This window comes from Nerophis ophidion, linkage group LG10, assembly GCF_033978795.1.
Source record: "Nerophis ophidion isolate RoL-2023_Sa linkage group LG10, RoL_Noph_v1.0, whole genome shotgun sequence".
NCBI classification, from domain to species: domain Eukaryota; kingdom Metazoa; phylum Chordata; class Actinopteri; order Syngnathiformes; family Syngnathidae; genus Nerophis; species Nerophis ophidion.
In genome coordinates this window covers 21,153,768-21,181,036 of record NC_084620.1, presented here as the reverse complement: position 1 = coordinate 21,181,036, position 27,269 = coordinate 21,153,768, and the positions used below count along the sequence as shown (strand labels likewise).

The following is a 27,269-nucleotide window of genomic DNA, read 5'->3' as shown; positions in this document are numbered from 1 at the left end:
CCACCTCCAAAAACATGCACCTGGGGATAGGTTGATTGGTAACACTAAATTGGCCCTTCCACCTCCAAAAAACATGCACCTGGGGATAGGTTGATTGGCAACACTAAATTGGCCCTAGTGTGTGAATGTTGTTTATCTGTGTTGGCGGGGCGATGTAGCGACTTGTCCAGGGTAACCCCCCCCCCCCCCCCCCCCTTCCGCAACGAATCCAACTAAGATAGGCTCCAGCACTCCCCCGTGACCCTGAACAGGACACGCGGTAGAAAATGGATGGTTTAAATCAGTGGTTCTTAACCTGGGTTCGATCGAACCTTGGGGGTTCGGTCAGTCGGCCTCGGGTTCAACGGAGCCTCTGTCCAAACCTGACTAAATAACAAGTTCAATGTTTTATTATAATCAAATGACAGCAATCATTTCCATGAGATTATTTTGTAATATAAGTGTTTTGGCACACTTACTATGACAAAAAACATTGTTTTTCATGAGCTCTGTACAAGGTGGGGTTGGAAATAGTTTGTACCCCTTTCAGATATCGCATTTAGGTCCCACTAAAACATTCGCATGTTGCACAATGAGATGTAAACATTGGATCATGTGTACATTCCTGTAACTTTCTGTTTGTAAGATATATATTTATTAGTATTTCTTTAATATAGTAACATTAAATTAAGATTTTTATTTTTCACTAAAGAAGGGTTCAGTGAATGCGCATATGAAACTGGCGGGGTTCGGTACCTCCAACATGGTTAAGAACCACAGGTTTAAATCATGGATGGGTTGTTGTTGCAAAATGGAATTAACATCAGTCCATTTACTAACACGTGCACCTTTCAGCATTGAATGTCTAAAAATTTTTAATTTAAATGCTTGTATGATGTACGTATTTATGACAATGCACAATGTAACACAACTAAAAAATAAATACTTGAGGCCTTTATGTCAATCACAATTGAAAGGTAATATGATTCAAATGATACACAAAGGTCTATTATTGAATTTGGCTGCTATTCTTAAAAAAAAAAGTGAGCTCATGAAAAGTGTATACCAAATAATGAAAAGTCCTTTATTGCCACCAGATCATGAGTGCAGAGACAAAATCTGACAGAGAAGTTGACTGTACAACGAGTACGCACACATTCTCTCTCTCACAAACACACAAAGTGCGACCAGTAGTAGGACACATGGGTTACAGATACATAAGGGAGTACAGTACTCACACAATGAGGTATAAATGTACACAAACGTACAAGACCAGACTTGCACATGCAATTGAACCAAAAAGGTACAAATACTCTCAAGTTCTCGCTCTTCCTTAAAGACACACACACACACATACATACACACACTCATAAAAAGACACAGGTGAGCAGTAACATTACAAGCATTGCCCGTTGCCAACCGTTCACCCATTCATCTGCCTCTCAAAACTTTTGGTCATGTTTGGATGCTTGCCAGTTTTTGCCCAAAGCTGCCCCAGTAACTCCAAGATGGGGGACTGGAGATTGCAAGCAAAAAGGAACGAACAACCGCTCTGGTCTCGCTCTACTTTCTAGTCGTGTTGGACATTCAACATGTACATTAGCAGCAGTTCTAGTGGATGAAAGATGGCTTTGTAAGTCAGATCAACAACACCCTTTCTTCATGCACGGGACAGGCGACCACCAAACGAATGGTTAGCTACGTGTCATGCAAGTTAGAAAAATAGACTGCAAACCCACAAGACAAGAGAAATCAAAAGTTCGTCTCAAGAGTAGGGGTACATTTTACTTCCATTTTTATTTCATATTTTCTAAGATGTGGAAATCGCAACAAAAGAAAAAAAAGAGCAATAACCAAGACAACAGTAACATGAGCAGAGTCGCCGAAGACTCTTACATCACTTGCCCAATACCTTGCTCGGTTGTGTGCCAGGCGAGGCAACCACCACCTTGGTGGTGTTTGTTTGCATGTGGCTCTCATTTCATTTGAAGCTGTCCCCACAGTTCTGTTGCCCCTCGCCTGGGCCCTTTTCCACCGGCAGCACATGCCTGCCGCCGCCGCCGCCTCAAAGGGGTGATCTACCCTCATGAGCATCCGGAGCGGTGCACCGCCATGGTTTTTTGGAGATTGTGAATGGAAGCTAGCGCTACTTCTTTGATGGTTTTATTTCTCGTGTTAAAAAGAAAGGCAGCTGCTTGGGACACTGCCCTTTACCCACCTGGACAGACCTAAGACAGGTGAAAGGAGGAGACACATTACTTCACACCATCCTTCCTGTGTCGAGATCAGACAGGGCTTTTGTTTTTAGTTTTGTGATCGTCAAATAAGTTGCCACTGAGCTTCCACATCATCTGCTCTAACTGGGATAAGGAAACTGACTTGATTCTGGTGTTTGGCACGCAGCTTGTCTATTCCCCCCCCCACTCCTCCAAGCACTTTTACAACTCCCTCAGTCAGTTCTCCCCTCAGAACTGAAACAAAACAGAACTTCTCCGTGAAAAACTTTTTTTCTAATTCAAGGCACAATGTCTATCAATATTCCAGCCTCTGTGAGTGTGAACACTGCCTCGTCGCATTGGACCATCTGTGCTCATGCCACTCTCCGTAGTTTAAGCCTGTCTCACCTGCGCTTTTAACGCCATTTAGAGACGTTGTTTCAGTGGAGAGATAGCGACTGCAGAGTCCACGCCAGTGATAAACAATGAACGAAACATACGCACGTACACACGCACGCACACACATATACATACATACAAACACGCTCACAAGGAAAATAACAAAATCCCCTCAAAATGTCTAGTCCTGTTTGTTGTGTCTCAGTATTTTCCTTAAAAATCAAGTCATATCCACCAGCTCTTTTTGGCAAGCTAGTTTGTTTTTTTTAAATAAGCACTAAGTACTGATAGATAGGATAGCATACACCGTGTATTTTTAAGTAGATGCGTTTGTCGGGTTTTTTCACTTTCATAGTATGGATTCAGGTATTTTGTCAGATAATTCTCACTCATCTGTTTAAGGTTTAAGTTAATGCAAGCAGGGACAGTTTGCCATGGAGTCTTCTTGCTTGAGACATGAGTTTCGCGAGGGGTGAGGCCGTCTCATTACGAGACGCCATTGACCAACGTCAGCGTCTCGCTGGCCGGCGTCGTGCCGTTGCTGGGGGAACGCTTGGAGGGCGTTCGCTCATCCTTTTTGATGCTAGTCCCATTCTCCTGTGGATAAATAAAAGATAAGGAGGGCTAATAATAGTTGGTCATTTATACATCGGCGACTATCCGTACTTTGGGCTCAGCGCCAGTGTGGTTCTCCTTTTGGGGAAGATTCTGTCTGCTTTGGGACTCGGGACGGGATATATAGTCAGCAACGGTCACTAAAACATTGAAACTGGTTGAGAACAAATATGGACGACTATGCATGAGCTGGTGAAAACGTGTCACCTCACCACTATCAGCTGGTTGTCTGTCACGGCTCGTGGAGCCTCCCTCAAGGCGACTGCCACGGTTACGGCGACGGCGGCTTCGGTTACGTCGCTGTGGTCGGCCTTCGTCATCTAATGGCAAAAAAAGTACGAGATGAAGACATTTTGGAGGTTGATTTTCAAGAAAACGTCAGTGATTGCCGAAAAAGTTTCTGACCCAGGCCGTTCTCGCTAGGCCCGGCCTGGCCATCGGACTCTGCTGCGGCATCCATCACACTGGGTTCCTGGTCGTTGCGGCGGCGGCGGGAGCGCCTTCGCCGGTCTTCTCCCATGCCTTCGCTGACGTCTGTGTCTGCCTGCTCTCCCTCACCCTCCAGCAGAGAGTAAGGGTTACTGTCTGGGTCCCTCAGCACTGTAGATGCCACATCATAGAGGTTTGCAATTACACTTTTCACTGCACTTTACTCTCACTCACAGGGCATACTCTTATAACTTCAACCTCATTTAACATGAAATTTAACAAACAGTGGACCCTGTGTGTCCGCCCGGACTGACTTGACTCACATCAATATAAGTGGGTTTACTTGTGACTTTGGTGAAAAAGATAAGGTGTATGGCCAATAATGTTTTTTTAAACCTATGGTAGTTTGACATTTGTGTCAACATAACTGCTGTGGTAATTTTGTGTATGTCTTAAAATAAGAAAGCGATCGTTCACGAACAAATCTTTCTTTTTGCGGCAAACAATCTAAAAATAAATGAAAAAAAAGAATTAAATGGGTGCATTTTGTTGATTGCAGCAGTAAATTATGCTCGGCATTTATTTTTAAGCTTGCATTGCACTGACAGGAAGTGACTGTGCATGTAGGCAAGTGAAAATGAGGAACTAACTTCTATAATGCATGTCAACATAAAGGGACTTTATTTGACATAAATGACCCCTTTGTGAGAGTACAACCTAATCATAGTTTGGTAAGCACCTCAGTTTTACGGTCGCAGTTTGGTAAATTTTCAGTCCCTCGGGGAGCAAAATGTGGAAAAAAATTGTTTAGCTTTTGTGTTGAATTTTTTTAATGTTTCATTTAAAAAAAAAAAAAAATCTCCTGGCAGGTAATTCTTCTATTGCTTGTATTCCGTCACATGGCTTCTTCCCGAAAGTGGTCAACCAAGCCAAGAGGGCTGTTGTATAGCATGTAGCGCGCAAACTATCTCAGTACAAAAGAAGCTTACATTTTCCTGCAAAAAGCAGACATGAGCAGAATATCAAACTATGCAATGGAATAGATCCCTATTCTTTATAAAAAAAGATTTGTCAAGTGTTATCAAGGATTATACGACAGTCACATTCCCAGACATATCGAACTATTGTGCTCCAGACACCATTCTATGCGACAAAACAGATGGAAACTTGGAAAGGCATGCAGGTCAACACCTTTTTTGTGTGTGGTGGGGTAAAAGAAACTGGTATCAAAACTCTCCGGATACATATGCACCGTTTTTGCTCGGGTAAGGTTGCATTTTATGATTTAACTTTGCATCTACTGCCATGTTTCACCCCGTCTTTATCAAAAATATAACTATGGATGTCAACATTGTGTATGTGCTGAATGCTCCGTTTATAATTGTTGTCTTTAACTCTTTTAGGTTTTGCTCACATTTACTTTTTTTTTTGGTGCTGTTCGAAACACTTGTAGCATGTGTTCAGGAAATGCAAATAATATTAATAATATGATTAAATTAGAAATTATAAACGTTAAAAGTATTTCAAACAAACCTTTAACGAAATGATCACTGCAAACTCATGCATTTTTCGACTGTGCTCCCTTGGACTGGAGCGTGAGCTGTTTTTCTCATCCTCATTTCATAAAATCTTACAGTCCCCCACCCTTTTTGATTACCTCTCAAAGAACTGTGAAGAAAAATGTATCCTTTTTTGTAATTTGAACAATTCGCACAGCCGAAAACAACACAAGCATTGGGCGTTTTTAAAAATAAAATTAAAAAACGCTAAAAGGCGCCTGAGAACAGAGCTAGCTTGACAACCACCCATATTTAATGGCCGTGACGTGAGCCGGACATGACGTCAGTAAAATCCAAAGAATAGTACAATACACCACAAAGTAAATAAAACAGAGACAAATTAAAGGATGCAGGGGGCCACTGTGATATAAGTTGTGCTTTAGAGATGCTAAAACCAGTCCATTGTAGGTCAATACATAACACAATACAAACTTTGCATTACGAAGAGATCTTTGCTTCTAGGTCTAACGTCTCGCATTATAATCTGCTTTTAGGCACACTACCTATGTCTACCTTTTGTAAATGACTTGACTAAATAACACGAAAAGACCAACTTTGTCTGCTTATTGCGTGCATTGTAGTCTGCTTTTAGGGAGACTCTCCAGGCTTTTTGAGCATTGCAAGGCCGAATGTACACAGTTCCTGCTCCTCACAATTAATGCATACCATAGGGATGAAACGATACAAAAATTCAATATCACAGTTATTGTAACCAAAATTATCAGCTTGTATAGCGGTATTGTTGAAAGTGCTCAACAAGTACTTTTACACACGAATATATTTTTTACTGTTTTTTTTAATTTATGTTTTATTTGAACTAAAATTAATAGACAATGTTAGAAAACCCAATACTTAACATGTTTTATGTTTCTTGTGCTTCAGTGATTGATAAAATACTAAGACTAAAAGACAATTTTCATTGCTAAGCTTTTATTTTATTTTTTTAATTGGCTTGCACTGTAGCACTAATTATTAAAATAAAAAGTGTATCACTAATAAGACCTATTATTTCTGGCAAAGGTTGTGGCATCCTACTCTGTTTAACGGTCCTTGAACACACCATAAAAACACCTCCGTTTCATATTCCTTTGAGTTTAGAACAATCACATTGCTTAGAGAGCACAGCTTGTACTGCAGTTAAAATGTGTGCAATCGAACTGCTTAGTTGCTGAGATAGTAATGTGTTTGCATAAGTTTAGATTGGGATATTTTGTTTCTTAATGGGGAAAGATATCCATGTCACTTGTTTTCATGTTAGCATTTAGGCTAGCGAGCTGGCACCGGTCAGTCCATGAGTATCAAAGCGCAGTTATCAATCACAGTTTTTTAATCATTTTAATTTAAAACAGTAATACAAACCGTCGCGAGTTTTAACGTGGTAATCATTACTACCGTTAATCGTAACATACCGAGTGTACTGTGCAATAATTTGTTCCCAGCTTCACTGAATAAAAAGCTCAGTAACAAAAAAATTAAACACACATTCATGTACCGTTAAACCCTGAAATACAGTCAACGTTGACTTAAAGGGGTCACATTGTGATTTTTTTTTTCTACATTTAAAACGCCGCGTTGTGGCCAACATACAATGTAACAGTGGTTCCTTAGTCAAAATTTTGCATAGAGTATGTTTTACAGACCATCTTCAAAACCGCTTTCTGACTGTCTCCTTAGGATGCTCTGTATTTTTGGCGGTCTTATTCAGGTGGCTCAGCTTTGACTGCGTCTGCTCCCAGTTAGGGTTACAACGAACAACTATTTTAATAAGCAATGATTATCTTAACGATTAGTCAGATTATAAAACATACACATCTATTGGCTTTAATTTTTCCATTGTATTTAAAATGCAACTTAAGTTATTTTAGGCATGTGCTTATGCACAACAAAGAGGACTAATTTATTCCTAAATATTTATTTATACTGTAACTGTGCTGCTCATTCAGCGGTTACAAAATTAAAATGACTATTAAAATGTTGTCCATTTAAAAGACAGGAAAATTGAAGTGCTAAAGACAACAATTAACCTTGTTTATGTATTCTTAAATCAACAGTTAAAATAGCAGCAATAAAAACAAACATCAAAACTCTAAATCTAACCCCATTAACATTTTGACAGTTTTAGCACTCTAATAGACTCTTGTATAAATTGTATCTTGATTAGTCTTAACATGTTAGCTATCACATTAGATTGTATGTATAATCTTATCATACCATTGCATTAGTGCCTAAAGTCTGTCTCTGTGTGTCTGCGTGATTTGCTTCTGTTATTGTGCCTTTTTTACTGCATTGCAATTTAATGCTGCTTTAAAAAGTCCTCGAATTGATGTAAACAAAGTTTAGCTGGCTGACTTTGGCTTAAAATTATAGTTGTTTCCACACTACTTCGTCTCACACTTGTTATAGCTAGGAAGCAAGTTACAAGCTAACACTCTTTACCGAGGTTAAGTCTGCAGAAATTCGACATCATGCCTTCGTTTAAAAAAAATGCTTGTGTATCACAGATGTATTGTCATGAAAAAAAACAAGGTCCTCTTTGCAAAATGAGCTAAGTATTCATGTTTTTTTTACCAAAAATAGGAGGAATTTTTCTCACACTTTAAATGTTTTCACTTGTAATGTTTTTGCGAGTAGCGGCGTGTAACCACTTTCGCCAGGAAAAACATGAGTGATGACGTCACGCCTATTGTCGTCGACAAATTTTATTGTCAACGTCGACTAATTGTTGCAACCCTACTCCCAGTCAACCATGTTATAGTTTTAGCACTTTCATATCTAGTCTACTGACAGATAAAAGGTTAGAACTATACACTATTTTGTATTAGAAAGGGCAACAACGGAGGACGCATGTGCATGTACGAGCCAGTCTGCCCCACAACAAGGGAAAAATAAAGAATTTATTGACTACAACATCGGACTACAATGGCGGACTCGCACAAAGCTGTTGGAGGAAATATCTAGCATACATGTCCGCTGACGTCACGAATTGGAAAAACATCACGACTCGTTTGGAGGTAGCATGAAAAAAGGCTAGATTGTTTTATAAATATCTTTGCAATGCCTCCTTGGTTTGAATTAAAATTGTTAGGACTTATGCAGATCCCAAATACGCAAAAACAACAAATTGGTAAAAAAAAAACTTGGTAGTGCATAATAGTTCCCCTTTAAGCGAGCACTTTTTAGTAATTGGAACACAGGTTCAGGACTTAATGAGTTGATCGACAGACGGTTTGTCGACAGACGAGATCGACTTAAGTGGGTTCCACTGTACCGGAGCTGATAGAATTGGAAGGCTTAGACCCTGGTCCACCTCGTCCTCGTCCAGGGTTGGAGCCTCTACCCCTTCCACCGCGCCGGGAGCTTCTTTCCTCTCCACCAATACCACGGGGTCGTTGATCTCGCTCACTGAAGTCCTCTGACTCAGAGGCATTGGAAAGCTCGGAGTTTGTCCCTGCAAAGACTACCGTCACTATTCCCTAAGCATGGAACCTATTAAAGCAGGTCCTCCTTACCATATCCAGGATACTGGCTGTTGGAAGTTCTGCGTCCTCTGCCACGTACCCCGTATGTGCGGGAGGTGTGGAGCGAGTTGCCGCTCTCGTCAGTCAAGTAGCCTTTGTCTCGTTGATCACCACCACCACCACCACCACCACCACCACCACCACCACTGCTGCCGCCAGCCCCGGTTCTACTTTGAGTTGCACGATAGCCCACCCCGATCTGGCGGAGCTGCTCGTCAATCTGGAGACGCTCAAGTCGCAGCTGCTCCACCTCCTAAAAGCACAAAGAGGAAAGAACAGCATTTACATACATTTCAACCCCATACCTCGGTGCGGCATCTGCTGCCATTTAAATAAAGCGTTAAGATGAGAAAAAGCGATAACAAAATCACATTTATATTAAAAACTATCAACTTTGTCACCCATACTAAATTGATTTTAGAGTGTTTAAGTCAAGTCAAGTTATTGGGCCCTGTACCACTAAATTTTTCCTCATCGACTGTCAGAGGAAAAAGTTTGGACACCACTGTGTTAAGGAGTTAATTCTGGCACTTACCTGTGATACATTTAGTCATCGAAGAGTGTATTTACTCAATCTCAATTAACAATACGCACAGACCTTGAAGAGCAATGCTTGCAGGGAACCTGAACTGAGCCACACCAGAGAGAATTGGAAAGTCCAAATGGATTTATAACGCAATACATTCTTTCGTGCAGGGATCACTAACTGGCGGATCGAAGCTCGAAGCTGGACCTTGACACTCTCCAATACAGACCTGGACCTAAAGTGAATTAATTATTGAAGTATTTTAAGTTTTGATGGAATGATTTCTATTTTGACCACCACAGCTTTTAGACTTTATGGCACTGGTTCTTCATATCAGGAAATGCACTGACCAAATGCTTGCAAGTTAAACCAGCCCATGAGATACTGCTCGGCCAATCAAATCCATTCATTCCAGGCGGTAAACATGCCAAGTGTAAATGCAGCTACAGACGAAAGAACAAGTGATATCAATGGAAATAAGAAGGAAACAAGTCAGACTTATGCGCAGACAAGTAAGCGTTAGAAGGGAAGAAAAAGCTAAATGTGCCCACTTGTTACTTCTGCCTTCTCACCCTAATCACCGGCCGCAGTTGCTAGAAAGGACAGCGACGGAAAACAACGGAATAATAAAAATAAACATGATGCTCTGTAAAAAGTGGACAGCAAAAACAGTGCTTCAGTTTCAAGCCAGAATGTCCATAAACTAATTCATGTTCATACTTTCCTCTGAGCACAAAACTTGTTTGTCTAATATTTACAGATGATTAGTCTAATAAAAACAATGCCATTTCACATCGCCATTGTTTTGTTTACATGATTGTAAAAAAACGCTATACAAGTACAACCCATTTATTTATTATTATGATTGAGATTTATAATTTTTTCCTAACACCTTTCTTTCACACAGGAAGTCAACTTCACTTTTACATACATATGTAAAGTCATGAATTAATTATCTGTAAAACACATGAAGAAGTTGTAGTTTTAAATATATGCTTTGCTTCTTCCTACTCCTTTGACATATGATGAATTTAAAAAATGCAACCATGTGATGTTCCTTAATGAAAACTTGTTAAACATGTCTGAAAAAAAAATCATAATCATGACTATCATGACTATCATGACACAAAGCATGTTTTGACAAGACATTTATATATTAACTGCTGTCACAAAAAAACACACTTTTAAAACCTAATATAAACATCTAAACTGATCTGTTAGTCCGTGGTTTTTAATACTAACCTAATGGTGTCCAAAGTGCAGCCGAAGGTAAATTTTTAGCCTTACATTAGTTTTTAGTTAGTTTTTTCTATTTTGGGGGGGGGGGGGAGTTGGGTCCCTGACCTTCACATGAGGAAATTTTCTGTATCTGAACCTATTTGAATTTTAGTTGATGACCCCTGCTGTAGTGTAATTTTATGTCTTGACATGCTAAGCAAAAGCTGACCACATCCCCTCTGGTGGCAGCAATGAATAGATTAATAAAACAGAAACACACATGCAAGTTAAAATATATGATTAGATAATTTGCTTGCACTGTGAAACTATAACCACATGTCCAAAACACAGTCAAAACAATCCAAAAAAAATACTGGTTTAATTCTTTTTAGCACTTTTTAAAAGGTGGTTTGATTAGTGAATGATTAAAGGAATGGGTTTTACTTTGCGGCGTGACAGCTGTCTTTGCCAATGACAGCTGTCCCTTAAGAGAGGTGGCTGTGAAGGAAATGAGGCACTAAGAGGGGTGGACAGGGGGGTGCAGTCTGCAGCTAATTTTGGACACAGAGGGTCCAGATAGGTGTAATCTAAACTTCGGGCATGCCGGCCACCCAATCCAAGAGGGAAGGCCTATTTATAAAAGCACATGAGGTAAGGGCAAAAACTCATTCCACACAACAGGTTTAGTCGTGTGGTGACGGACAGTGGAAGCTCGAAAGGTGATCCAATATGGTTCATGCATGGCCCAGATCACAAGCTGGCGCTTCTATGGCTGTGTTCACATTTGTGGTTCAGTTCTTTGTTAAAGGAGTCCGGTTATGCAAAACCTACTTTTCTTACCTTTTGGTACCTGTTTTTGTGTAGTTGGGTCTGCATAAGTCCCAAAAAATTAAAATCCATCCATGGAGGCATAGTGGAGAAATGTATAAAACAATTTTGCCTGCCTTCATACTTCCTCTAAACAAGCAGTTTGGAATGTCCCCAAGTGGGACGTCAGCAGATATCCCCATATATGGTAGCATTTTACCCGGAGTGCTTTGCGCGAATCCGCCATTGTGGTACAAAACTGTAGTCAACAGAGGTTGGTAGAGTAGCCAGAAATTGTACTCAAGTAACAGTACTGTTACTTTAGAGATTTATTACTAAAGTAAAAGTAAGTTGTAGTAGTCACCCAAATATTTACTTGAGTAAAAGAAAAAAGTATGTTGTGAAAAAAACTACTCAAGTATTGAGTAACTGATGAGTAATCTGTCCCTTTAATGATGACGGCAAAAAGTAATGCAAAAAAACATAAAAATAGCAACGAACAAATTCGGAGCCAGGAATATCTAAAGTATGTCTGATTCTGATCTCTTAAGCAACTAAAACAATAATATATATTAAATAATATATATTTGGTTTTACACTGTATTGAAAAATAATTTGAAAATGAATTTTACCTTTGCAACCTCATTATACTATTGGCTAAGTTTTATATTCATAAAATGTAAGTTTCTCAATACCCGACCTGTTTTTTTGTGCCTTTAAAACGATTTAGAACTCTACATTAAAACACTACCTCTAACAACCAAAAGCTTTGAAAACGATGATGCTATGTTCCAAATTTAAGTGATTTACTGAGATTGAGTAAGCCTATGGCTTTGCAATTTGTTTATTTTATATATATATATATATTTTTTTTTTTGCATTTGTTACTTTAAATTCACAACCCCCTGGCGCTGTTTTGTACGGTTTTTATACTGTTTTTGTACTTACTTTGATTATTATTTTCAACTGTTTGTAAATGCTGAAATTTATAAATAAAGGTTTATTGAAAAAAAAAAAAAATGTGCAGTTAATCATGTGACCGCCTGGCTCTGTTTGATTGGTGAAACGGAGTCAAACGTCACCAGTGACTGCATTTGATTGGTGAAAGGCAGGCATGTGATAGATCCTACTTTGAAGGTCTGTCTGACAAACCAAAACAAAGCGTGCATTAACAGATCGATAAAAATCAGTAGCGAGTCGCGAACTGAATGTAGATAAATGGAGTGGAGTAAAAGTAGCGTTTATTCTCTATAAATATACTCAAGTAAAAGTATGTTGCATTAAAACTACTCTTAGAAGTACAATTTATCCCAAAAGTTACTCAAGTAGATGTAACAGAGTAAATGTAGCGCGGTACTACCCACCTCTGGTAGTCAATAAGCTTCTTTTTCTCTATCCTCTTGTTGAGGGGCAGGGTGGCTTGTATATGCACATGCATTTTCATGCATTATTATTACAAATCTAAGTTATTATTATTTTCGACTGTTGCCTTTTCTAATAAAAAGTAGCGTATAGTTTCAATATATTTGTCAATAGACTCCAAATGAAAAAAGTAAACTACAACATGGCTGGCGGAGAGAAGACGCAGTCGAAGTGGAGGAAGGTAAATAAGACCGCCGACAAAACGGCGCAACCCCAAAAGACGGTCAGAAAGAGGCTTGATAGATAGATAGATAGATAGATAAGATAGACAGAACTTTATTGATTCCTTCAGGAGTGTTCCTTCAGGAAAATTAAAATTCCAGCAGCAGTGTACAGAGTTGAGATCAATTAAAAAAAAAGTAAAAAGTAAATAATGGGGGTTTAAATGGAAACAAAATAGAGAAATATTACAATAAGAATAAAAAATAAAAAGCAACAATGGGAATACAATTATAACAGTAAAATAAGAATATAACAAGACAAAGTAGGCAGTAGTGACCATGCATGATGGCGGTCTGTAAAACATAAGCTATGCAACATTTTGACCAAAGAACCACCATTACATGTTATCTAGACTATTAAGAAGTGTTTTAAAAAAGGAGAAAAACAATCTTAATATGACCCTTTAAAAGGAGAAAAAGATACTTGGTGCACACTTTAGTGTGGTAGGCTTAGTGTTGAAAAAGATACTTGGTGCAGACTTTAGTGTGGTAGGCTTAGTGTTTACTATGATATTTATTTTACATTCACTCTACTTGATGATAGCACTGCCCTCTATTGAAGTGGTCAACAACCTTTTTGAGCCCAAGATCCCAGGTCTTAGTCCTTGGGGGGGGGGGGGTTGCCCACATTTGTGGTCCTCTCCAAGGTTTCTCATAGTCATCATGGTCGACGTCCCACTGGGGTAAGTTTTTCCTTGCCCTTATGTGGGGCCCTACCGAGGATGTCGTTGTGGTTTGTGCAGCCCTTTGAGGCACTTGTGATTTAGGGCTATATAAATAAACATCATCCTACAATTACATTGTAGGATATGATATGATAATTCTTATTCTTTGTTAAATCCGATCATTTCATGAACTCTTTCATATTATCAGTGAAAATTTTGATTTCTAATATCAATGTAATGACATCACTACATCACATGCGCTTCAGTGTATACAGATGTGAAGATGGCTCCAATTCTAGTAGGTCTCAGTTCTGGCGCATTTGGTATAGAAGATTAAAAAGGAAGAGGGGAAGATTTTTGGCTTTCAGTTTGGGGGGGTGCATGATTACTATGACGTCTACTTTGAAGAGTTCTTAAACATCTTTTTGCATGTTTTTGGCTAATTTGTCCACAAGTTTTGCGACCGTCTATTTTGGCAAATAATTAGTAGACTTATTGCTTTTTGATTACATATTAGTTGGATGAATGCGACACGATCTTTCAGACTGCAGTCGCATGGCATACATTGTATATACATATACAAAAAAGAGGTCTGAGTTAGATTGAAAAAAAGAATAAGATACAGGTTACATATAGGCAAAAAAATTCTGAATTGACCTATGTATGGACTTAGGCACAGTTGCGGGTACCTATATTTTGGCCCATTTTCTTAATTTATTTCCACAATGGGACACGGGCCAGCAAAAAACAAGTCATTGACCACAAACGGCATTTGCGCCACACATTAGGGACCACTCTGTGAGAAAATCCAACAATTATTAACTATTAAGCTTGTAATTAAAAAGAAAAAAAAAAAAAAGAGGAGATCGTTATTGCAGCTGTCACTATGAATTGTCATTCAGCTTTGAAGATAGGCATCACCATCATACCCTCAAGGATATTTTTGGAGATGCACCGTGCGTATTACTCAACGAGTGTGCATGACGAGCTGATGTAGTGTATGCTGCTTTATTTGTCCTAATATTTTTGGGCGACGCCTGCTCTATTGGTTTTCATGCAATCCACACTCACCTGGAGATAGGACACGTGGTACTCCAGCAGTGCCTGAGCGTTGCTGATGTTTTCCTTAGTTCCAACAAACACAAAGGGAACCATGCCCTAATATAAGGAAAGAGAAATGATAAAAGAGGAGCGATCAGTGTGTTGTTCTTTTCCATGAAATCTGACGGCTTCGACTGTAAAAACATAAACCTATTATTTAATATGACATTTTAAACTCTTCAAAAAGGAACATCTCAGATGAGCTTACAGCTGGGGGCAAATAGCCCCAAAAGCAAACACATGTGTGCATTGAATACACTTTGTATTACTTTCAAAAAATGCAGAAAGTCTAAAAGCAGACATATTATGGAACATCAGCACTTGTTTTACAAGTTACGACAATTTTGCAGAGTATAGAGCAACACAGAGACCAGCCTAACATTTTATTCACCTCTTTGCTGCTGGCAGTGTCGTCTCTGCCTGCCCCCTGCCTGCCTACCTCCTCCCGAGGAAGCTTTTTGTCGTTGTCTCCCTCGATCCTGACGCGGACCACGCCCGACTTGTCCACAATCTCCTGTATGACTTTGCCACTCTTACCGATGACTTTGCCTGCGTATGAGGAGGAAGGGCAGAGACGGTGTTAATATTGGGAGGATTCTGGTGAAGAAAAATTAGCAACATGAGCAAACTACATTAATTTTTTCACTCACCTACGAGGTTCCTAGGTACCTGAAAGTAGTCTTCTTTGAACTCAAGAAACTCTCGAGCTTGCCTCACAGCCTCTGGGGTCTGTAAAACACACATCAGATCAAACTGACCAGGATGATGACCATCCAACTATGCTTAAACCCTGAGGTCACATACCTCTCCATAGATCCTGAAAGTACAACTCTCTTCTTCCAGCTCAATAGCGGTGACACCAGGTACCTTTCGGGCCTGTTGGATGTTGGCGCCATGGGAGCCGATGGCAAGCCCCATCAGGTCCTCTCGTACTCGAACCTCCTCTTGGTAGGCAGAGGCCAACTGCTTGCTTGTCTGAAAGAGGGCGGGATGTGATTCAAAGGAATACACAAAATGGGGTGGACTAATCACGTACAAAGGGGATGATTACCTCCAAATGTTTGGTGGCTTCTTCGTTTCGGGACATCAACATTAGCTTGGTACGGATACTGCGGAAGTGCATGTCGCTGAGAAGGGCAGCACGCTTTGTTGTGGTTTCGTTTGTAGACTGAAGGTGAGAAAAAAAATAAGGCTTCAACTAAATATTTGTGTATTGGAGAGAATAGTGAGCTATATATGTGACAGATAGTGAGTACAAACCAGCACAATGAGTTCATGTGATTGGGCACTGTAGAAGATGCAATTGGCACCAATAGCTTTCCTGAAGTCTTTGTGAATGTTGTCACCTGCACAGCTGTTGATGGGGAAAAACACAATCAGCAGAGCTGCTTTGGAACAAAATTGCTAAATCAGACATTAGAGCCTCTTACAACATCATTAAGTAGTTAAGACACTCACATCTCCCGTAGGTCCTCAGGGACAGCGATGATGACTTTGTGAAAGGATTTTTGCGAAGAGGGGCTGTTGGGGTTGAGAGGCCTGATGCGCTCTGCTGTGACAATCTCGTTGTAAGTGGCGTCACATGCCGCATATTCGATCACGTAGAACTGAAACCACAAACCCATTTTGCGTTACTATCGGTTTTTGGGCCCCAATAAGTCTGATTTTTAAAATAATTTGGTGTCTTCTTTTTTCCCCCACCTACATATGACTTCCCAGTTTACATGCTCTATCATCAATGCAACTGTTGGCCATACACTGTATGCCTCTCATACGCTAGGGGGGGATTGTGGTCATTTCAGGCTGTCAGCTATGTGGGAAGCTAAGTAAAAGAAGATAACGCTAAATGATAACATAAGTAATATAGTAGCTGTCAGTGTAGCAGAAGCTCTGGAAAACTTAAACTTTCCACAGCTATTTCCTGTTGGTGGTAATATTTGAATGACATGCTTTTGTGGTTATGATAATTAGAGACAAACGATTGCCATTGGGGTCACTGCTTTGACTAAAGACAAATGCAGTGAATTATATTTGTTAGTTTGGATGTCAAGGGCGTTGCCTAAATTGTACAAATTCTTACATTACTAAATAAAGCATAAATAACAATGTTGCTTGTGGATTGTGAGAATGAAAGACATCAAGAAAAACATACTTCATGTGATTTGCCACTATTCATTATTGTTGCCTAGTTATCACTGATTAATGAAACTCAAATATGATATTTTACTCTATTAAATCTATTGTATATACTAAAGAGTTTTAATGTCAAAATAGGGCTGTTTATAGGTTTCTCTCCACTAGAACATCACATATTTAAAGTATCTTCCTTGAGAACATTCTGACATTTAAACAGTTGGGTATTTATTTTATCATGTATCATAAACTTACAAATACTTTAAAATACGAGAGGTGTCCGGGATTTTTGTGGTTTAGCTAAGGTACAGCAGAACCCACTTAAAGACGATTTTGCTTATATCGACAAATCCTCTGTTGATTAACTTAAGTCTTGGTGCTGTGTTCCTATTATATGTTTTAAGTTTAGCTCACAAGCATTATCGGTAACAGTGGAAGTAATACTTGTCACAACCAAAGATTGATACAATTCTGCCATTCAACCTTTGTAACTGAAAAAGTCAGCGGGAAGGGGTAGACCACGGCTGAATCAGAAACAAACCATGAACATGCCCTAACGGTTTGCCCGACCCAGCCTTCCGGCGCTGTCGGTCCATGTCACTCAGGCGTCCAACCATTTATCCATGCAGGTATGGGAGGGTTGCTTATGCTGTGTGTCCGTTTATCGGTCTACTGGCTCTGTGGGTTGGATGGCACTGCCCTTGGTGCATGGGCACACCTTGCTGTCAATTCTGACGTCGGCCCTTAACTTAAATACATCCGTGTGCAATATGAAACATTTCCTAGTTTCTCTTGTTACGTGACAAAAAAGCAGCCCGAATGACACACCTACAAAAGTTTGCTCCACAAAGTAAATGCTGAACAGTAATACATTATTTCATAAAACTAATGCAGTTGTTCGTAGTACATGCAATAATGTGATTCAAACAATATATCTTATCTAAAAGTTAGATCTTCCTTTCAAAAGGTATTATATCTGTTCAAATTGTTGTGTTTGGGACAGTTAAGCCCATATTGAATTGATTTGAACATATTTTAAATAGACAGGCCTGTATTGAGATATGGGTGTTTTGAGTTACAAGCTTGGTTATCGAAGGCAATGTGCTAGTAAATTGTAATTTAAAAATTGTGTTATTTATTTCAGCTTCTATAGCTTTAATTTGTGCATGATTGTTGGTATGAACTAACCTGACTCTCACCAGATCCTTTTAGTTCGCTGAGCTCCACACAAGGATCTAGAATTTCTCAATAGGAGATGTATTTCAGAAGGCGGTGTCTCGTAAAAAAATAATTTTATGTGATTAGATAAACCACTTGTCCGTTATCTTGAATGACGTGCTACTTCAACCCCTCACATCGAAATCAACCCGTGATGCTGAAGAGAGCGACGCTGGGAAATGCAAAACAGAACAGCCGACATATTGGATAACGACAGAGCGAAAGGTGAGAGAACTTTTACTGAAACAACGCAGCAATGTCAGTAGACGATCGATGTCGCAAAACAGTTGCAATAGCAGAATCTGTGTCAGCACACAACTCCTCGCTGCGTGTCGCCATTGTTGTTTGAATCAAATAGTCACTTCGGCGCTACGTCACATCTATGAAATCCAGCCTGGCGATCCTAATTGGTTCATTATTTTTTCCTACTTGAAGAAGTATACAATGCCCTCGAGCCCAGATCCTTGTGTGGAGCTCAGCAAATTACAAGGATCTGGCCCGAGTCAGGTTAGGTATGAACAGCCCCCCACCCCACATAGAAGCTCACTACATGGCAGAGAGAACTGAAGATCAAATTAAGATACATTTACAAGTGTTGTACAGACCCTGCGCCGACAGTGGGAGAGTGGCCGTGCGCAAACCGAGGGTCCCTGGTTCAATCCCCGCCTAGTACCAATCTCGTCATGTCCGTTGTGTCCTTGAGCAAGACACTTCACCCTTGCTCCTGATGGGTGCTGCCTTGCACGGCAGCTCCCTCCATCAGTGTGTGAATGTGTGTGTGAATGGGTAAATGTGGAAGTAGTTTTAAAGCGCTTTGAGTAACTTGAAGGTAGAAAAGCGCTATACAAGTACAACCCATTATTTATCATTTAATTTTGTTAGATGTAAATATAAATGGAATACAATGATTTGCAAAATATTTTCAACCCATATTCAGTTGAATATGCTACAAAGACAACATACTTGATGTTCAAACTGATAAACTTTTTTTTTTTTTGCAAATAATCATTTTCTTTAGAATTTGATGGCAGCAACACGTGACAAAGAAGTTAGGAAAGGTGGCAATAAATACTGATAAAGTTGAGGATTGCTCATCAAACACTTATTTGGAACATCCCACAGGTGTGCAGGCTAATTGGGAACAGTTGGGTGCCATGATCGGGTATAAAAACTGTTTCACAAAAAACGCTCAGTCTTTTACAAGAAAGGATAGGGCGAGGTACACCTCTTTGCCCACAACTGTGTGAGCAAAAAGCCAAACAGTTTAAGAACAATGTTTCTCAAAGTGCAATTGCAAGAAATTTAGGGATTTCAACATCAAGGGTCCATAAAAGCATCAAAAGGTTCAGAGAATCTGGAGAAATCACTCCACTTAAGCCGGAAACCAACATTGAATGACCGTGACTTTTGATCCCTCAGACGGCACTGTATCCCAAACAGACATCAATCTCTAAAGGATATCACCATATGGGGTCAGGAACACTTCAAAAAACTACTGTCACTAAATACAGTTCGTCGCTACATCTGTAAGTGCAAGTTAAAGCTCTACTATGCAAAGCGAAAGCCATTTATCAACGACATACAGAAACGCTGCCGGCTTCTCTGGGCCCGAGATCATCTAAGATGGACTGATGCAAAGTGGAAAAGTGTTCTGTGGTCTGACGAGTCCATTCATCCATTCATTTTCTACCGCTTATTCCCTTTTAGGGTCGGGGGGGCGCTGGCGCCCTTCTCAGCTACAATCGGGCGTTAGACGGTGTACACCCTGGACAAGCCGCAACCTCATCACAGGGCCAACACAGATAGACAGACAACATTCACACTCTCACTCACACACTAGGGCCAATTTAGTGTTGCCAATCAACCTATCCCCAGGTGCATGTCTTTGGAAGTGGGAGGAAGCCGGAGTACCCGGAGGGAACCCACGCATTCACGGGTAGAACATGCAAACCCCACACAGAAAGATCCCGAGCCTGGGATTGAACCCAGGACTGCATGACCTTCGTATTGTGAGGTAGACGCACTAACCCCTCTGCCACCAAGTCCACATTTCAAATTGTTTTTGGAAATATTCGACATCGTGTCATCCAGACCAAAGGGGAAGCGAACCATCCAGACTGTTATTGACGCAAAGTTCAAAAGCCAGCATCTGTGATGGTATGGGGGTGCCATAGTGCCCAAGGAATGGGTAACTTACACATCTGTGAAGGCACCATTAATGCTGAAAGGTACATACAGGTTTTTGGAACAACATATGCTGCCATTTAAGCACCGTCTTTTTCATGGACAATGCCAAACCACATTCAGCACACTCCTGGCCCGCCTGCAGTCCAGACCTGTCTCCCATCGAAAATGTGTGGCGCATTATGAAGCGTAAAATACGACAGCGGAGACCCCGGACTATTAAACGACTGAAGCTCTACATAAAACAAGAATGGGAAATAATTCCACTTTCAAAGCTTCAAAGATTAGTTTCCTCAGTTCCCAAACGTTTATTGAGTGTTGTTAAAAAAAGGTGATGTAACACAGGGGTGAACATGCCCTTTCCTAACTACTTTGACACGTGTTGCAGTAGTAATTATTTGAAAAAGAAAAAAAAAAAGTTTGAGTTTGAACATCAAATATCGTCTTTGTAGTGCATTCAATTAAATATGGATTGAAAAGGATTTGCAAATTATTGTATTCCGTTTGTATTTACATATAACACAATTTCCCAACTCATTTGGAAACGGGGTTTGTAGATAGCTAATTCCCAGCCAATTCAGGCAGTAAATTGGTTCTTTAGTGTGTGTACTGAATGATGCCTAAAACATTTACACTTCTTAACAAAGATTCAACATTATTCCGTTATGAGGCTAAAGATCCATTCCTACTTTGATAAAAAAGTAATATCAGGGGTCAATGGAGCGATAAAAAAAGTTATTGAATGTTAACAAAAAAATAGGATCTGGTAGAGCCCACCACACGCTTAAAATGGAGAATTAGAGCAATAAGTAAACCCGAGACATTCCTTTAGGCTCTTACCCGACTGCTCTAAATAACAGCGACACATTCAGCAGCAACTGCCCTGGCATGGAGACACTGTAAGGCTACCCCCAACTCCATATTCCACTGACCCACTATTCAACTCATCGATCGCCCTGGTGACTGGGAGGTGGTTTGCTTCAAGTGTAAAATGAAAAGTGCTCAAGCAAAGATGAACTTTATTTACCTCTCCCTTCATCATTCGGACCCGAGCGAGCCACCAGCCACATGGCTCCTGTTCATTGGCCCTGGAGTAAACCTGCAAGGCAGAGAAACAGTCACAACTTCATCTTTTTGTAGATGGTCGGCTGCTAAAAAGGATCCCTGATGAGGCCTATGACAGTGAGAAAGTTCAGGAAAACAAGAGAGCCAGGGACTCAAAGCGCCAAAGACCTTACCTCCACCTCCTCTCCTTCGCCAATTTCCTTTTGGTAGTCGGTCGGAGGCGGCAACCGCACGTCGCTGAAGGGTAACTGTCGCTCTGGCTGCCAGCTTCAGTGTGAGCGGGAGAGACAAAAGCAGATAACTAGCTCTAATCTTCTAGTGACACAATCTTCTACTTCAGGTCTCAAAAAAATTAATCTTTACAGTGGTACTATTATGCAAAACCCAATTTTTTTTACCTATTGATACCTGTTTTTGTGTATTTGGGATCCCCACAAGTCCTGAAAATTTGAAATCAAACCATGGAGGCATGGCAGAGATATCTATGAAACAATCTTGCTTCCTTTCAAAAGTGATCCAAATGAGTTGTTCAGAATTTGAGCCTTGAGTGACGTATTTTTCCTTAGACAAGGGATAGCTCCATACATGGTTGTGGTTTATCTGAAGAACTTTGCGCGAGTCTGGCGTTTTTTTTAATCCAGTCGTAGTCAAGTTCTTTATTTTTCTCTATCCTCTTGTTGTGGGGAAGACCAGCTTATACGGGCACACCAAAATCTTCTACCGTTGCTATTTCTAATAGCTTAGGCCATGTCCACACGAACCCGGACAGTTTCAAAAACGCATATCCGGGGTAAAAACGATCTCCATCCAGTGTAGTTTTAAAACTGTCTATGTCTACACAACACATACACCTGCTGTCATACACGTTTGGTCCAATCAGAAGCCTGGAAAAGCAGCCACACTGACGTATGGTGCATTACACCTGTTATGTTTATTTTGATAAGCTATACATACGATGACATGTACATAGTCTTTAAAACCAGCCTGACACAGCCTGAGAATAATATCAATATTTTTTTAGTATTTAAAGAGCAGACATGCGCCTGTGCTTATGATATACAACGCTCATTACATTCTAACATAACTGATCAGCAACATGGTAATGTATTACATGTGCAATGAAGTCTACATTATTTCTAAGATCAGCGAACACTCAGGAAGCCTCATGATTGTTTAAGTGCCTAAAGAGCAGATGTGCGTGTGCCACTGCAAAACTCTCATGGAATTATAGCGCAATTAATGATCAGTATGGTGATATATTACATGTGCAATTAAGTGTACATTGTCTTTACAATACACACTAACATGGTGGATGGTGCATAATTTTTTTTCATCCTTCGACGCATTATAAAGGCATTGTTTTATACAAATAGCCAAGCACCTTATCAGGGAAAGTAAAAAAAGGGTCGTGACAGGGGCTGAAGTTGCATCCCAATAACGGCAGTGGCCTGCCGCCTCCTCTGCATAACTTGGGTCAACCTCTATTTTTAGGGAGCTCCCTGCACTACACTGCACTCCCAGCCAAAAAGATAAAAAGGGTGGCGGGTGTGTGTTGGTGGAAGTGGTGGAAAATGGAAGGTGCGGTCGGGCAGAGCTAGGGAGGGAGCTGCTAAAGATGTGTACAGACAGCTGCATTCCAAGCACAGGTGCCGAAGAGGAACATTTTGAATGCTTGAAGAGAGCACCGGCCACAACCAGTTGTGGTAACTTAATCACGACGACACACATTGGCAGGACAGACACACACTGTGGTAGAAACGGTTCAAACGTACTTGTTTTCAAACACTATGCTGAGCGAGTCATCATGGACATCCTTGATATAACCCTAGGGGGAGAAAAGCACAGAGGGGGTACAACGTTATTGCAGTTATGATTAGCTTGGTCTTGTTTGAGTGTAAACATTTGGCTTGGAAGTAAGAAACAGAAAAAGCCACAAAGCCAGAGGAGGCTTATTAGAAACTGGGAAAAGGTGTGGAAAGGTGGCACACGCACAATGTGCACAGCATAAATTAAAAAAGGACGCCATTGAGAATGAATGGCAGACCTCAGCCAACACCCTCTGTGCTGAGCGATGTCAAAGTGGTAGGTGTGGCGTGCCTCTTGCTGTAACACTACCCTATAAGGGACAGAGGTGGCGTCCATGTTGACATGGGTTCACCTGCTGGAAAATATCAATGTCATTCTGAGAAATTAGTTGACATTAACTGATGGTTCACGTTTTAAAAGTGGCAAGATAGCGAGCCCGTCGTCCTCGCTGCACTAATTTATGGAGGTTACATCAGGAGACAGCTGCACATTTAATGTTAGATTGACTGCCACCAAGACCACCAAGTCATAGGTTGAGCAGGCCCGCCTCCTGGTGTGACAAGAGTGGTGTATAAGTGTCAAAAGGACACCACGTCCTTAAGTCGGCGGCCACATGTGGCGATCACGCGCTGAATGGCCAGGACTGTAAATCATCGCGCACTGATACACAGCTCCATCAACTGGCAATTAAACCCTTTGTCTTCGGCGTCCGAACAGGATGCAATGGTTTCGGGATAAATGACGAAAAGAACAGAAAAATTGTTCATTCGTGCCAGAGCCAAACTGTCACCAAGTAATGGGCAGCGACAGGTGAGGCGGCAGAAGGCGAGTAAATTTAGGCTCATCTCGAACCTCCTATGTGGTCAGCCTGGCCTGCTGAACAACCAACGGCAGAAAGGGGCGGACATATGTTTTCACTGTAATACGCATAACTAAAATACGGCAAGCTTTTAAAAATATGACTAGGTAGTTAGGAGGGCGGGCGGCAAGGTTGCCATTCCATACATTCTTTCTATTTCATTCCAAAAGTAGGTACCTCTATATCAGTAGTTCTCAAATGGGGGTACGCGTACCCCTGGGGGTACTTGAAGGTATGCCAAGGTGTACATGAGATCTTTTTTAAATATTCTAAGAAAATTGCCACAATTCAAAAATCCTTTATAAATATATTTATTGAATAATAGCAACAATTCAAAAATCCTTCATAAATATATTGAAAATAAATGCAACAATGCAATATTCAGTGTTGACAGCTAGATTTTTTGTGTGGACATGTTACATAAAGATTGTTATTAAAGATTTATTTTTTTGTGAAGAATTGTTTAGAATTAAGTTCATGAATCCAGATGGATCTCTATTGCAATCCCCAAAGAGTGTGCTTTAAGTTGATGATTACTTCTATGTGTAGAAATCTTTATTCACTTGTTTATTTTTTAACAAGTTTTTGTTATTCTTATATATTTTTTTCCAAATAGTTCAAGAAAGACCACTACAAATGAGCAATATTTTGCACAGTTATACAATTTAATAAATCAGAAACTGATGACATAGTGCTGTATTTTACTTCTTTATCTCTTTTTTTATTCAACCAAAAATGCATTGCTCTGATTAGGGGGTACTTGAATCAAAAAAAAAATGTTCACAGGGGGTACATCACTGGTAAAAAAAAAAAAGGTTGAGAACCACTGCTCTATACTCTTATGCCACCCAAGTTAAAAAAGGAGTTCAAATGAGTCAAATCACAATTCACCTGTACTGTGCCTATTTTATACATGTATGTGTATGTCTGTGTTTGACCCAAAACGTGACAATGAAAACGGTTGTCAGGGCCCCCGAAGTTAATTATGAATTAATAAGTTATGAGAGAAATGAAACCGAAAGTGAGGCATTGAGTAAACCTGCACAAACATAAGTACCCTGGCTTAACGTGTAGCATCTCACACCAGTGGCAGCAATGACACGATGGCTGTGTGGTTATCAAATGGTTTTAGAACCCCCACACTATTTTAGGGCGGTATCAGAAGAAGAAGAAACGTTGACAATGGTTAATACAGTGATTGTGATGACGACAGTTGCACCTACTAGCTTGAGAGCTAACTCGTGCTAGTAGCTGCCCACCCTACAATGACCAACCGTGCTGGGACGCCAAAACGCCCTCGTTTTACTCAAAAACGACTCGACTCGTACTAATAAAGTCATTCTCGGCGACTACTGAGGGTAAAAGGACTCAATGTAACAGCTGGGAAAAGCAGAAAACTTTGCTTATAAGAGGCAGCCCAGTTACCTTATAGAAGGCCCCGTTCGAGCCACGAACTTCCACGGCCAGCCCGTCCATACTTGACGGCAGCTCCCCGGGGCTGTGCTTGTCGGCTGGAGCCGGTACGACTCCGAGAGCGTCGGGCAACGAGACCACCCCCAGCTTCACCGGCCCGTCGCCGCTCTCCGGCCGCTTGTGGATGTCCAGTGTTTCGGGTGGGAGGGAGAGGGAGAAGGGGAAAGAGGTGATGGGTGTGATGTTGTCAAGTGAACCCGACGGAAGCACACCGTCTATCCCTAGGAGCACCGTGGTCACTGGCGGCACAAACAAGCGGGATCTGGGTTGATGGCTGATTAGCACCGAGGCTATAGCTGCTACCAACACCTTGATCCAGTCAGTTGGAAGGATGCTAGTCTGCTGCTAGCCACTGATAGCCGTGTGCCTCAAGTATGGCGCAGTCGCTGCGTTGAACAACCGCAGAGGGGAAAATTTCACCGGTCCTTTTGAACCTGCTTTGCAGCTTTCAAGGGCGGACCCCTCCAAAAAAAAAAAGGTGCACTGCCCGGCGACTACTCAATGAAGGCAGCAAGCCTTTCCAACACACGCCGATAGAGTGAATCAGTGAGGGGCTGAATGACCTCAAACACCCAACGAAGCCCCGCCCACTACGGAAGTCTGCTCTGTTATTGGTCGATAACCTTTGAATCAAATGATTCAAGGATTCAAAGGCTTTCTATTATGCAAAGGTAAACAAGGCGATCACCTTTTGCAACGTCACGATCAACGTGCAAATAGGTAAAAACAATCAAAAAAGTAAAAAAATAAATCAATATTAATGGTTATAACTCAGTGCCTGACAGACAATTATATGTCATTTAGTGAGGTTGTGTGTGTGGGCCTAGCCTAGAGCAGTGGGGGTAGGCGTACCCCTTGGGGTACTTGAGGGTATGCCAAGGGGTACTGAGATTTTTTTTAAATATTCTAAAAATAGCAATTCAAAAATCCTTTATAAATATATCCATCCATCCATCCATTTTCTACCGCTTATTCCCTTTTGGGGACGCGGGGGGCGCTGGCGCCTATCTCAGCTACAATCGGGCGGAAGGCGGGGTACACCCTGGACAAGTCGCTAACTCATCGCAGGGCCAACACAGATAGACAGACGACATTCACACTCACATTCAAACACTAGGGCCAATTTAATGTTGCCAATCAACCTATCCCCAGGTGCATGTCTTTGGAAGTGGGAGGAAGCCGTAGTATCCGGAGGGAACCCACGCATTCATGGGGAGAACATGCAAACTCCACACAGGAAGATCCCGAGCCTGGATTTGAACCCAGGAATGCAGGAACTTTGTATTGTGAGGCAGATGCACTAACCCCTCTGCCACCGTGAATATAAATATATTTATTGAATAATACTTCAACGAAATATGAATGTAAGTTCATAAATGGGCCTAGCCTAGAGTAGTGGTTCTCAAATGAGGGTGCGCGTACCCCTGGGGGTACGTGAAGGTATGCCAAGGGGTACTGAGATTTTTAAGAAAATATTCTATACTCTAGCCTTTAATTAGACTCCCTTTTTAGACCAGTTGATCTGCCGTTTATTTTCTTTTTCTCCTATGTCCCACTCTCCCTTGTGGAGGGGGTCCGGTCCGATGGTCACGGATAAAGTACTGGCTGTCCAGAGTCGAGACCCAGGATGGACCGCTCGTCCAGAGTCGAGACCCAGGATGGACCGCTCGTCCAGAGTCGGGACCCAGGATGGACTGCTCGCCTTTGTATCGGCTGGGGACATCTCTGCGCTCCTTATCTGCCTCCGCTTGGGATGGTTTCCTGCTGGCACCACTGTTTACGGGACTCTCGCTGCTGTGTTGGATCCGCTTTGGACTGGACTTTCGCGGCTGTGTTGGATCAACTATGGATTGAAC

General features: G+C 41.1%; 1 protein-coding gene across 2 annotated transcripts; it reads right to left on the bottom strand.

Moving 5' to 3' along the window:
- Positions 1-1,042: 1,042 nt before the first annotated feature.
- On the bottom strand, positions 1,043-25,967 carry LOC133560362 (RNA-binding protein FXR1-like). 2 transcript variants are annotated; one of them, XM_061912818.1, is made up of 17 exons: positions 25,366-25,967; positions 23,048-23,100; positions 21,449-21,542; positions 21,238-21,309; positions 16,134-16,282; positions 15,936-16,029; positions 15,727-15,843; positions 15,480-15,650; positions 15,326-15,404; positions 15,067-15,224; positions 14,646-14,732; positions 8,707-8,968; positions 8,466-8,654; positions 3,615-3,809; positions 3,422-3,529; positions 3,261-3,349; positions 1,043-3,191 (listed from the first exon to the last, which is right to left on the bottom strand). In XM_061912818.1, the coding sequence occupies exons 1-17, from the start codon at positions 25,414-25,416 to the stop codon at positions 3,081-3,083; spliced, it is 2,079 nt and encodes a 692-aa protein (XP_061768802.1). In that variant the 5' UTR covers positions 25,417-25,967; the 3' UTR covers positions 1,043-3,080. The 2 variants fall into 2 exon arrangements, with proteins under 2 accessions (XP_061768802.1, XP_061768803.1); XM_061912819.1 differs by having other exon boundaries at positions 8,466-8,645; positions 25,366-25,965.
- Positions 25,968-27,269: the final 1,302 nt, after the last annotated feature.